Consider the following 13,678-nt stretch of genomic DNA (forward strand, 5'->3'; position numbering starts at 1 on the left):
TGCGGGCCATATAGGCCCGGAGCATGGGTTGCTCCAATTGTTGATGATTTTATTTATGCATTGCAAAATTTATTTCTAGAAATTATTGATTTTCCAAAGTTAATTGTACAGTTAAATTGTGCGGGTCAGGGCCCAAAATTGGTTTTGCATGTTGATTTGCAAAACGGTTCTTATGTAAAGAACTTGAAAATTTATTTGAAATGGTAAAAGAAACCAAACTGTGTAATTAATCGCTTCCTTGATGTCTCTTCCACATTGTGAAAATCTTGGATAGCCGTTTTGGGAAACTATAAGGATACTAAAACTTCGTGTGCGATTGTACCCCCGAACCTGATGTGGTGGTTCACCTCTCGACCACGGTTTTAGGGAGATTCAGCCACTTTGCCTAAAAGGGATGTTGACTTAACTGTAGTTATTGGTATACCAAGAAAGTGAAGTTAGTGGATGTTGATTTTCCTGATATCCCGGCATTAAATGTTGATTTCTAATGTTCTAATGGATGGTGTTGATTCCTGATATCAGTCAAGGAACAAGTGCGAAACTCAGTAATAAAATACAAATTGTGTGTTAAGCTACAACTGAAAACTTAACCTGGACTTTGAAAATTTATGTCTGTTTTGAATATTCGCGGATTTAAGAAAAATTGAAACCTAAATTTGTGTGCAATTAATAGGTACATGCATGCAAAAGCAATTCTGATAAATAACTTAATAAGTTATTCATGCATGTGCATTGAATCATGCATCTTTATTGTTCAGCATTAGTTCATGCATTCATGTTTATTCTGTTTCGCATGATAATTGTTATTATATGATATTTGGTTAAATGCTTGGATGGTAAGTTGAATATGATAAGTTATTTTATTGTAACATTCCTCTAAAATTTATGCATGAATTTGGTTTATGTTATTCCTTTACTGTTTGGATTTTTAGAAGAATTTGTAAAAAGGACTTTGGTTCTTACCCATTTTCATAAAAGTGTTTTACAGGATCGGATGCTCAGTGATGTCCTGACCTGATGACGAGAGACTGCGAGCCCTGTGACTGATTTATGGGTTCTAATGGGATGACTCTTATGTGATAGATGATTTAACTGTCTTAGTTTATTTGATATTATTTATTGATTAATAAAGATGAATTATTCTTCTTTGATTCAATGCACAGTTTGTTTGTGGTTTGGTATATTAAATTTGTGAGGCCTCAGATCATTGGGTTTGTTTTCACAATTGTTTAAAAAAAAGATTTCTACTATTTTTATGAGGGTTAGTTGGGGTCGTTACAAATCTGAATCTGGATCCAGACCCAGAAGCTCACGTCTCAATACTCTGGACACACCTTTGACACCAATGGTTTACCTGAATGAATAGGTCATGTGGACAATTACTAGAACAATAAAAGTCAATTGAGTAATTCAGCTAGTTTTTAAGTGTTATTGTGATTGATACAGTGTACTTATAATTGAAAAACATGCAAAGCAGAGCCTTGAACTCATGAACCGCACCTTCTTGCCTTTGTTTGAAGCAGCATAATCTGCAGCTTTCCCAATGATATGAGCAATTTTATTTGCTGAATCTTTCCCAGGAGCATGTTGTTCCTCTGGCTTTTGGAATGAATACAATGCACCTTTCCCTTGTGTTTTCTTTATTAATTTCCTTTTGTGTCTCCTAAAATGTGCCAGCTCAAAGAACGTGTCTTCTCTCCTTGCCTGACAACAAGGAACTCACAAGAATATGAAAATTAGATGCCAAATACTACAACTTATCAGGGGAAAAAACAAAAAAAAAAGGTGAGGGAGAGAGAGAGAAACAATTTATGATTACCCAGTGGTGTGGCATCACTCCAAGAATTGACTCTCTAAATTCTCTGCATTCCATCTGCAATAACATGTCTGACATCACTAATGTGAAAGCATAGAATTATCACAAACTATTAATATTTAGTTTGCAACAATTTTCTTCACATTTGTACTGTAACTTCATAATAGGTTATCAGCTTCACTAAGAAGCTTTCTAGTCCCAAACAGGGTTGGCAAACTCTACATGCTCTCAGTCTGCCTACATGCATACGTTACAGGGTATACAGACTGGTAAATTTCTTAAAAGGTCATGTATACATACTACAATGCTTCATTCCATATAAGTTTCTAGTATATAAGGGATGAACACGTATGAGATAATTACCATAATCAATCAGTTGGGAGAAATAATTTTTCGCCATTCAATCTTTTGGATAAAAATCAATTCCCAATCACCAACCAGTACGGTTCAAGTACAAGGTCTGGACTCTAGAGTCAAAAACAGTTTTATTTCTTACCACCAACGCTATCTGGGGAAGTTTCAATTGATTGTTTGCAAACCCATAACTCCAAATATGCAAAATCCTCAAAAAGGCCAGGTGCTACTTTGTCAGCAGAGTAAGTATATGCTCTGCAAAAAGCTATGGAGATGGTAGTGAAGTCTTTTGCCCATTGAGGTTAATCTTTTAGAATGCTCGGCTGAAGGATACTAAGGAATGGCTAACAAATCCATCTCTAAAAGGTCTTCTTGCTCTGAGGCAAGACAAAAGCAGTTCAATGTAGAAGGTGAGGCAAATTTCGATTTAGGATTTCTACAGTAAGAGATAATCTCAATTTATTCGAGAGACAAGGATTATTTGCTTTCAATTTTGCAAACAACAAGCATTGGGTGACCTTACAGCTCGTAACTCAAATTCTTGGCTGAATGCAAGCTTGATGCTTGAATGCACTCAGCAGCAGATTCCTTCTCTCTTCACTGTTTCCTTTTTTATTTTTCCCTTTTTTGGGTAGTGGGTGTCTGTTTTTCCCTTCTTCCTTCTGATTACTTGTCAATGTTTCCTCATTTCCAAAAGTTTTATGCTTGGCCTTAAAACAAGGGTAACAAAAAAAACTCAATAGAACATAAAATACCAAATTTCTTAAAAAGGAAATCCACAGTTTCCCAATACATAGAAACTACAGTCCATCAAACAATTAAAAATGAGTGCACCTGTCCAGGTTGATGACTATTCATGGCATAAGCATCAAACTTATAATTATGTTGTGGAATCAACTGGGAAGCATCCAGAGAGAGATGATGAGAATTCTACAAAAGCAGCAAAACCCAGTTATGATGATGATGCTGAAGAAAATAATGTGGCAACGGCATAAAGTTTGAAGCATTATGAACAACAGTAGTGCATTACCATGTCTTTCTTTTCACTTCTGTTTTATTCTTAATGTTCATATATTTCATGAGAATGGTGTCAAGCGGTAAAACAGTTAAGGATATGAGATCCATTACAAACAAAGAAGGCCAGGTTGAAGGAGAACAAATTGTATCCATTTTTACTTCAATATGTAGAAAAAAATTACAAACTCTAGAAAGATTAGATTAAACTAAAGTATATGGCATCTGCAAATGTGATACCTAAAGAATTTAGAGAGAGGCACAGCATGTGAGGAGTTGCAATTATATGGCTTAACATCTTGTTAACCAGATGCCTAATTTTATGGTATACACTCATACAGGAAACTAATAGCTTGCTAGAGAACTCAGTTTGATTTTGCTGTTTCGGTTTTAATTGTACCTTACTTACTCATGATTTCATGTCATGACTTGTGCTCTATGTCAGGCACAGATGCAGGTACAGGGTGAACATGGGTATGAAGGGTACAATACAGAAATCTCTAGAGAGATAAGAAAGATGAGTAAGATCTCATGCTGCAAGTTCTTTTGACTTAATCCAACCCCGTACTATGAGTCACATAGTTGTTTTGCTACGGACTGGCCCTTGGATAGTACATTTTTTACCAAAAAAAAACATCTTTTTGTGTCAACAAGTTTTGGTGCATTTCCGACTGCCAATTTTTGCATTGCTGGAAAATCATGCTCACATGTCCCTCCTGGGTGGCAATATGGGGGTGCAGAAAAAAGAAAAGAGAGGGATGGGTTATATATATATATATATATATATATATATATATATATATAGAGAGAGAGAGAGAGAGAGTAATGGGTACGTGCTAAATGAGTTTTTCAGGTTTTTTCATTTTATTTTTAAATTCTGACCGTACAGATGTGATCTATGTACTTGATTTTATAGGGATCAGCTCTTGAAGTATTCGATTCTGACACATGGGTGGGTTTTTATAATGTTCAAAAAATCAACGGTCCAAAATCTTTATAAATTTTCGTGGCTCCAAATATCATTTTTTTCATCGAAAACACATGATCCAGGTGTGGATTCCTTGTAAATCTACCATGCCCAACACATTTATGGGTCAGAACTGCGAAAAAAACACCGGAAGAGCAGAAAAATCCATTTAGCACATTTCATTTGGCAGGTACCCATTTCTATATATATATATATATATATATATATATATATATATATATATATATATATATATATATATGAACAATGAGTAGCTCCTAAACAGTTTATGTCCTAAACCGCCTTAAATGCTTCTAAAAAACATAGTTACATGTGTTTTTTGCTCAATCTTATGCTATAGAAGCATTCATCATTGCATATTCACTAAAAACCATGCTTTGGATCAAAGTGATTCGACGAGAAACCTACATTTCTATTTCACCAAATTTTTTTTTTTGAAAGGCAAGCTGGGGTTAGGCAGACCTCTACCAGAACAACAGCCGCCCCATGAGCCATTGATTTTTTATCACTCTACATATGCATCTAAACACGAAAAATGTCTAATCTCATACACGTTCTTTACAAAATAAGCTGCAAAGATACACCTATGAGTTCAGATTAAGCAAACACCTTATCCCTCTGAAGCCGTTTAAGATGGATTCAGAGCTACTTATTACTATATATATATATATATATATATATATATATATATATATATATATATGAGAATGGGGATTATGCTGTCCCTTTTTTCGTTAGGTCACCATTAGGACCCTCCAAAAATCAGAGTTTTAGTGTTTTATGCTAGATCTGAACCATTAGATGTGTTTATCATTGTTTACTCAATAGAAAACAAGTTTTTTATTAAACATCTTTATGTTCAGATGTGTGTTTTAAAGAGGAAAAAATCAATGGTTGATATTGTACTAAAATTTGATGATAAAATATTCACATTTTTACATCAAATCAAATCGAAACAAAGTTTGTTTCTTAATAAATAAGCAATAACAAAAACATCTAACGGTTCAGATCTAACATAAAACACCTAAAACTATGATTTTTGGAGGGTCCTAATGGTGACCTAACCAAAAAAGGGCAGCATAATCCCCATCCTATATACATATATATGTGGGTTAAAGTTTGCTACAATAATTTGTATGTACAAATGACTTAGCAAACTTCAACTTTTTTTTTTACTTTTTGTTGTTTTTTGTGGATCTGACCCATGGATATCATCTACATCCACTTTTAGCAGGAACCGGCTTTTGAATCACCAGAATCCAACTATTATTAAGGTTTTTCCGCCAATGCAAAAATCAATGGCTATAAAAGCACTGTTTTTTTTTTACTCAAAAAAATGTTTTTTCATTCAAAAAACATGATCAAAGGGTCAATTCCCACAAAATCGACCATGCTGAACACAACTATGGTGTTAGTTAAAACAACTTGGATCATGAGATTTCAGCTATATTGTACGTAAAATCGATTGGATTATATATATATAGTGTTAAAGGTTGCTAAATCATTTGTATGTATAAAAGACTTAGCAACCTCCTTTTTTATTTTCTGGTTTATTTCTGTCAAAACGATCCCATGGATGCAATCTAATGTTGTTTTTTGTGTTCTGGAGATGAAAAATTCAACAGTTGAAAATGCACTAAATTTTTCCAACTAAAAAACATATTTTAGTCGGCCATGCTGAACACATCTACAAGGTTAGATTGAATCAAAATGACTTGCATCATGAGATTCCAACTAGATTCAACCCACACACACACACATGTATGTATGTATATATATATGGGTTAACATTTGCTAATGTTGACCTAACCGTCCGAATGAGCTGGAAATCATATGTGCAGGTCATATTGACCCAATCCGACCACATGGATGGATTCAGCATGGTCCAACCAAATGCTAGGAACAGACTTTTGGATCATGTGTTTTCGACGAAAAAACACGATCTTATGAGCCGAGAAAATATCGCACATTGTACACCGCTGATTTTTCAAGGCTCATAAAGTCGTGCCTACACGTCATAATCGGACGATCTAAGAGCTGACCTCCACTAACCTAAACATGTAGATCACATCTATAAGGTTAGTTTCATGAAAAACAACAAAAAAGAAAAAAAAAGAAAAAGAAAACTCATTTATAGGTAATGTCGACAAGAGAAAATGTTAACCCTATATATATATATATATATATATATATATATATATATATATATATATATCCCAATCCATGGAGAGGGCCTTGAAATAAAATGACCAAACCTTACTTTCCCCCCAATCAAAAAATTATAATTTTTTTTGTAGCATTAGAGTTACCTTTGACTCCTCTCTCTCATTTACTCTTTCTTGGAACTCTTGAATGCCCAAGACTCTCTCTCTCTCTCTCTCTCTCTCTCTCTCTCTCTCTCTCTCTCTCTCACACACACACACATGCACATATTTATTGACATCTATGTCACAGGGATTCGGCTAGCAGGGTGCCGCACCCGCGTCGACGCGGGTGCGGCACCGGGTACGGTCAACGCACCCAGGGTCATTTTGGTCCAATTTTTTGGACTTAAAAAAATTTGTGGCCAAGAATTTTTTTTTTAATATATGTCACAGGGATTCTCCCAACTAGGTGTCGCACCCGCACCCGATGCAGTCAACCTGATCCTGGGTGCAGTTAACGCACCCAGAGTCATTTATGTCCAACTTTTGGACTTTATATATATATATATATATATATATATATATATATATATATATATATATATGTATATATATATATGTATATATATATATATATATTTTTTTTTTTTTTTGCCGCACCCCTGCACCCAGGTTTTTTGGAAGTGCCGCACCACACCCGCACCCAGGTTTTTTGGAAGTGCCGCACCCCCGCACCCATGTGACATAGATTGACATGTGATTCTCTTTATTTCATGCGTTGACATGCAACTCTCTTTATTTCATTGCATGTATTTTCTATTTTAATTTATAAATGTGCCAACTTGCTGCATATCACCCATTGCTTAACCCCTCCCCTAATTTGTAAACTTGATCAATTGTATGTTACACAAGAGCATTATGATTTTTGTAACACTTAAGAAAGCCTTGTTATGTGTAAAGATGGTTGATTAGTCTCAAATATTTTGATGTGTAGCCCCCTCTTCCCATGTTTTGGGGCAAATGAAAACCATCAAAATGTTGTATAATGGTTTCCCTTTTAAAACAAATGTAAGAACTACGGCGTCAACCATGTTTTATTTTTTTAATATATTGTGAAGTGGGTGCCAAGCATAGCAAACACTGTTCAATCGCATAAGATAAAGAGTGCTGAATCTAATTGGATGTAATTCAATAGCTTAACCTAACTCTATTCGTATTTTGGTAACATATGCAGCCATATATTTAAAACTTATACTTTTAAGAACCAAAAAAAGTTGCAGTTGAGGGCATGCATATAATATTTCAGCTGGATCATTTCAAGTCTGTCCAAACCTGAATGCATGCAGCAGATCCAAATCTAGGTTTATCCATTTTCCACCCTTAATTTCAATCTTATTAATTATTTATAAGAATGATGAGTAAAAATTACATCTCTCTCTCTCTCTCTCTCTCTCTCTCTCTCTCTCTCTCTCTTAAATGCTTGATGATGCCTTGAGCCCCACATGAATTTAAATGCATTAATAATTTCACCAAAAAGAACAAATGAAATCACTACAACTATGTCACATAGGTGCTGGAGAGGATGTGTTTGGCATGGTTTGTTTGATAGGAATCACATTATGGACCATTTTTTCGATGCAAAAATAAGATTTTGAGTCATGAAATTTTGGTACATTGTAAAGAAATTATATAGATCACATTTGTGAGGTTAAATTTGCAAAAAAAAAATGGAAAATTTGTAAAAAGTTGGTGTTTTCTATTAGATTGCATGTACAAACGACTGCAGCAAATTTATATAATTATATTCTATATATACACACAACTATAAGTTTCTTTTTTAAGTTTGTTTTCCAAATTTGAACAATTTTGGGCTTCGCCAAAGTCAACCGAGTCAAAAATTGGACGAAAATGGTCAGGTGTGGGGTTGACCGCACCTGACACTTGTTGACCTGCATCCAGCGGTGTCAAGTGCCGCACCAGCACCAGTGCTTCAGGGGTACAGAAGTTACATAGCACTACAATGATCACTTAGCAACGGTTAACAAGATCCATAATATTAAGTGTAGTGCTGGACCCAGTTTGGGTCTAACCCAGACCCAAACTGGGATTGCGCATTGACGTGTTTATTGGGGCACGGATGTAATATTGTAACTTGTTATAGGACAATCATGTCCATAAGTTGTAACCTAATACTTAATGCTTAAATACATTAAACCAGGCCACGATAATGAACGAAAAAAAATCATGAGCCTGTGTGCAGCAGCATCTCCTCTTTCTTCTATCTTTTTCTTCTCACTTTTCCTTTTGCAGATCAGATCTGGTGAAAACTGATGTTCTAACATGGTATCAGAGCACGGTTGGACCTAGGGCTCGGTATTGATTCCAAAAGGTATGACCATAGAGAATATCTTATTTCAGTCACGAAACTTTCCCTCTTCCACAATCTGTGTTATCGTATTTTCTCTCAAAGGTACGATCTCTTCTTCTCATCCAGATTTTCTTTTTCCTAAAAGCACTTTCGTGTTTTCACCTGAAATCCTTTCTTGAAACTCGTGATTTCCTCTTTCTTCCTTCATCTGAAAACACGATTTCTTCTTTCTTACTTCTCTAAAATCTGTTTTCTCATTCTTTCATCTGAAAATTGATCGTTGATTAATCTGAAAACACGATTAATCAACATCTCTTGAATCGCCGCTATATTTCAAGCAAAACTCGAGCTATCCTTTCTTTTCTTTTCTTTTCTTTCTCTTGAATTTGTTTTCTCATTCCTTTATCTGAATACTCATCATTGATTAATCTGAAAACTCAGTTAATCAACGTGATCTGACACTTGTTCACGTGATCCGATAACTTGAATATTCACAACGTTGAATAATTGTGCTTTGGCTTGATTCATAAATATTGAATTGATAATTTGAATACTCTCGTGATCTGATATCTGCAAAAAAAAAAAGGTAGATCTGAATTCTGTTATAGTCAGTTCCCTTCTGGACTAATTTTAAACAGTCACACTATCTTGAGTTTTAAGTAGTCATTTGATTGCTTCTTTCTTAGAGTGTTTTTCATTTTATATTCTTGTATCTCATAACCATGGATTCTTCTTGAACCCAGTCCGGTTTGTCATCAAACTTCCTTAGCCAACTTGTTTCTAAAAAATTAAATAATTACAATTTCCTGACTTGGAAGAGACAAATAGTTCCTTTTATCAGGAGCCAAGATCTCTTTAGTCATCTGGATAGATCAATTCCAGTCCCACCAGAGTTCATTGCAAAGGAGGAAACAGATGCTCATGAGGCTACATCTACTCACCTTGTTCGCAACCCGGATTATGTCTCTTGGATGAGAAAAGATCAGGCATTAATTGCCTAAATCACGTCTACCTTGTCTTAGGAAGTACTAGTTGCTATCCCCGACGACTGCACAGCGATGGAATTGTGGAACAGGTTGACACAGACATACTCTCAGATATCTGAAGCAAGAGTTTTATTTCTCAAGCGTGAATTCCAGCTTCTTAAGAAAGGTGGTCTATCTATCATGGATTACTTGAATAAGATGAAAACTATTACAGATCAACTAGCCATTATTGGATGTGAAGTGCCGAACAAGGATAAAGTGCAACAGACATTGAATGGTTTAGGCCCAGATTATCATGTATTGGTGACATCATTGTTGTGCTTGCCCGTGCTTCCCACATTTGAAGACCTCCGAGCAAAACTTCTACAATACGAAATGTCATTGAAAGGCATCGTTGAAGATTCTCGTGCTCAATCCGACTCCCAAGATGTCTTAGCCACTGGGTTCTCCTTTGGTCGTGGTCGTGGAGGAAATGACTTCAGAGGAGGAAGAGGTCGTGGTAGATTTGCAGGTCCAGGTTTGCTTCCAACACCCAATATGTCGTTCAACTCTAATGCGAAGAACCAAACTCAAAGAGTTGTCCCGACATGTTACCTGTGCAATAAAAAGGGACATATTAAGGTAAATTGCTGGTTTAATCCTCAAAATAAAGGCAAATTGCAAAACACTGAGAGCAAGAAGGAAGATAATGTTACCAAGTCTGATGGGGAGGTGAAACAACTTTTGTTGGCAGCTCTGTCTGGGTTACACTTGAAACAGAATGATCAAGGACCATGGTATGTTGATTCAGGAGCAGTGACCCATGTTACAGGCGATGTTGGTAAGCTCTCAAACTAGGTTCCTTACTTTGGTAAAAATAGTATTGTTACTGGAGATGGATCTCACCATCACATTTCTCACATTGGTAATGCAATCATTCCTCTGTCAAAATAGTCTCTTAATTTGTCAAATGTTGTTCATGCTGCTAACATAAAAAAGAACATCATCTCTATGTCTAAACATGTTGATGATACACATTCATATGTTGAATTCACTCTCTCTTCTGTGTATGTCAAGGATCTTCAAATGAGGGAGACATTCGCTGAAGAGGAGCGAAAAGGAAATATGTACATCTTCAAGGAAGATCCATTTGCGCGTACCAGTCCTGTCTTAAAGTCCTTATTGAAGTCTAAGTCTTTTCAGTCTGAGTTATCTAAGTCAGGTCCTGAGTCTGTTTGTTTTTAGTCTTTCCAAATGTAATAAGCCAAGTCTTTGGCATGATCGCCTTGGCCATTGCAGTTATTCTTTTCTTGAGAAACTTGTATCAAGCAAATTAATTCCTAAATCAAGCTTAACTCTTGAAAACAGTAATAAAAAGTGTCACAGCTGTCAGATGCGTAAGAGTCATGTACTTCCTTTTGATTCTATAAATAAAAGAGCTTCAAGATCCTTTGAAATTGTTTATTCAGATGTTTGGGGTCCTGCGCCTGTATGCTCTTCTTCTGGCAACAGATATTATCTCATTTTTATTGACAGATACTCTCGTTATACTTGGATATTCTTTATGAAGCATAAGTCTGAAACTTTTTCCATATTTCGCAACTTTCATGCCTTTGTTCGAAACCATTTCTCTACCAATATTCTGCATTTTCATTGTGATGGAGGTGGTGAGTATACATCGAAGGATTTTACTGATTTTCTCCAAAGTAATGGAATAAAGCGTAGAGTGTCTTGTCTACATACGCCACAACAAATGGGGTCGCTGAGAGAAAGCATAGACATATTGTTGAAATGGCCATGAGCATGATGCACGACAATAATCTTGTCATTAGTCTGTGGACAGAAGCATTCCATTCAGCTGTCTATATTATAAATCGTTTGCCTGTGACAGTTTTGCAAAATAGTTCACTATTCTGTTCTCTTTTTGGCATTCAACCCGATTATAATGTGCTGCGTATGTTTGGATGCATTTGTTATATTCATATTGATGATTCTCTCAGGAACAAATTTCAACCAAAGGCTTCCAAGTGTAGATTTGTGGGATATGCTGATGATTATAAAGGTTATTGGTGTTACAACCCCATGACTAAGTGTGTTAAGATTTCCAGGAATGTTGTGTTTGACGAGAATAATCTTGGAGATATATCATTTAATACTTGTCGAAGGATTCCCAGAGAAGAAGTTTATCATCCGTGGATGAATGCAGAATTATTTGCATATGCTTATGGTGATTGCTCACCTCAGTGTACTCAAGAAACAAACTCGGCTGACCAAAATAATATTGACTCAGGTCAAGCATGCTTACCTCAATCCGGTGATCAGGTCGGTGGAGCTTCACATACTGAAGAAGGGGCAGACCCACAATCGCATTCTATTGACAAATTTAAAGGGTATGTGTATGTGCGAAGAGAAAAAGGTACTCCCTCTGCTCCTCACATTGGATCAGATACTTATGTGCCTGTTGGAAACCTTAGGAGTTCGAATAGAATCAAACATCCTATTGACAGGTGGGTCAGCTACAATAATTTTTCTATGGATCTTCAGCTTTTTCTGTCTCAGGTTGATAAGCATGATGAACCCATAGGGTTTCATCATGTTGTGAAATCAAACAAATGGATTGAGGCCATGAATGAAGAAGTGGAAGCGCTTCATGAATGTCAGACATGGGAAATTGTTGCCAGACCTCCTAACAAAAATGTTGTTGATTCCAAGTGGGTTTATAAAATCAAATACAAACCCAATGGCACTATAGAATGATACAAAGCAAGACTTGTTGCAAAGGGGTTTACACAGGAATATGGTCAGGATTATGATGAGACTTTTAGCCCCGTGGTCAAAATGGGGACAATAAGAATTATATTTTCTTTAGCCGTCAAACATGGATAGACATTGAGTCAGTTAGATATCAAAAATGCATTTCTTCATAGAGACTTGAAGGAAGAAGTTTACATGGAACAGCCACCAGGATATGCTGAGGGAGACCCAAGCACATATGTATGCAGACCAAAAAGAGCCATATATGGTTTGAAGCAGGCCTCACGCTCGTGGTTTGAGAGTTTATACAGAGGCATGGGTTTTGTAGATCTCTCTTAGACCACTCCTTATTTATCTTCAAGGATAAAGGTATAACCACCTTATTGTTGATATACGTTGATGATATTATAGTTACAAGGAATTCAATGAATCACATTGAAGAAATAAAAGGACTATTAAGTCAAAGGTTTAAAATGAAAGATTTGGGAGATTTGCGTTATTTCCTTGGGGTCGAGGTAGACAGTAAGGATGGTTACCTGACCTTGACACAACATAAATACACACTAGATTTATTGAAGAAATTTGGTATGCAAGATTGCAAGCCTTTGTCTACACCGAGTGTCTTACATCAAAAGCTCAGTTCACAGGATGGAGATTTTTACCCAGATCCTACAAGATATTGAAGTGTAGTTGGCATGCTTCAATATCTTACCTTTACTCGCCCTGACATTGCTTATTCTGTCAATCAAGTGTCATAGTTCATGCATGAGCCACGAACAGGACATATGGATGCAGTATACTTAAAAGGTACCATTGGAGATGGGTTGGTGCAGTGTTGTTAAAAGCGCGCCTCAAGGCGCAAAAAGCGCGCCTCGCCTCGAGGCGAGACCCTTTTCGCCTTGAGGCGCACGTAAAAAGCGCAACAACCTCAAGGCGTACGCCTCATGCGCCTTGAGGCGTACGCCTCATGCGCCTTGAGGCGTACGCCTTGAGGCGAGGCGCGCCTCAAAGTGAGCCGCGCATTAAACATCGGATGGCCCGGACCCGAGTTCGACCCGGATCCGGGCCCGTATTCTCGAAAGATCGAGAACCTGTGTCTTTAAAAAAGACACAGGTGCTTCGGGGCGAGGGAAAGCCCTCGCCCCTTCTCTCTCCACTCTGTCCCCTTTCGTCCACCGCCACTGCTCGCCGCCGGCCACCACTCGCCGCCGGCCACCACTCGCCGTCGGCCACCACTCGCCGCCGGCCACCACTCGCCGATCACCGCCTCTGCTG

At 36.9% G+C, this 13,678-nt stretch overlaps 1 protein-coding gene across 1 annotated transcript in view; it reads right to left on the minus strand.

The window, feature by feature from the left end:
• The window catches only part of LOC149835991 (uncharacterized), a 70,553-nt gene that overhangs the window by 36,012 nt on the left and 20,863 nt on the right, over positions 1–13,678 (minus strand). The window contains exons 7-9 of the mRNA XM_090008890.1: positions 3,005–3,100; positions 1,820–1,873; positions 1,501–1,704 (exon numbers count right to left, since the gene is read on the minus strand). Of these exons, the coding sequence (XP_089865016.1) occupies positions 1,501–1,704; positions 1,820–1,873; positions 3,005–3,100 (354 nt within the window). The remainder of the gene's footprint in view (positions 1–1,500; positions 1,705–1,819; positions 1,874–3,004; positions 3,101–13,678) is intronic.

The sequence above is a fragment of the Nuphar pumila genome, chromosome 6 (assembly GCF_984573655.1).
Source record: "Nuphar pumila chromosome 6, dmNupPumi1.hap1.1, whole genome shotgun sequence".
NCBI lineage: Eukaryota > Viridiplantae > Streptophyta > Magnoliopsida > Nymphaeales > Nymphaeaceae > Nuphar > Nuphar pumila.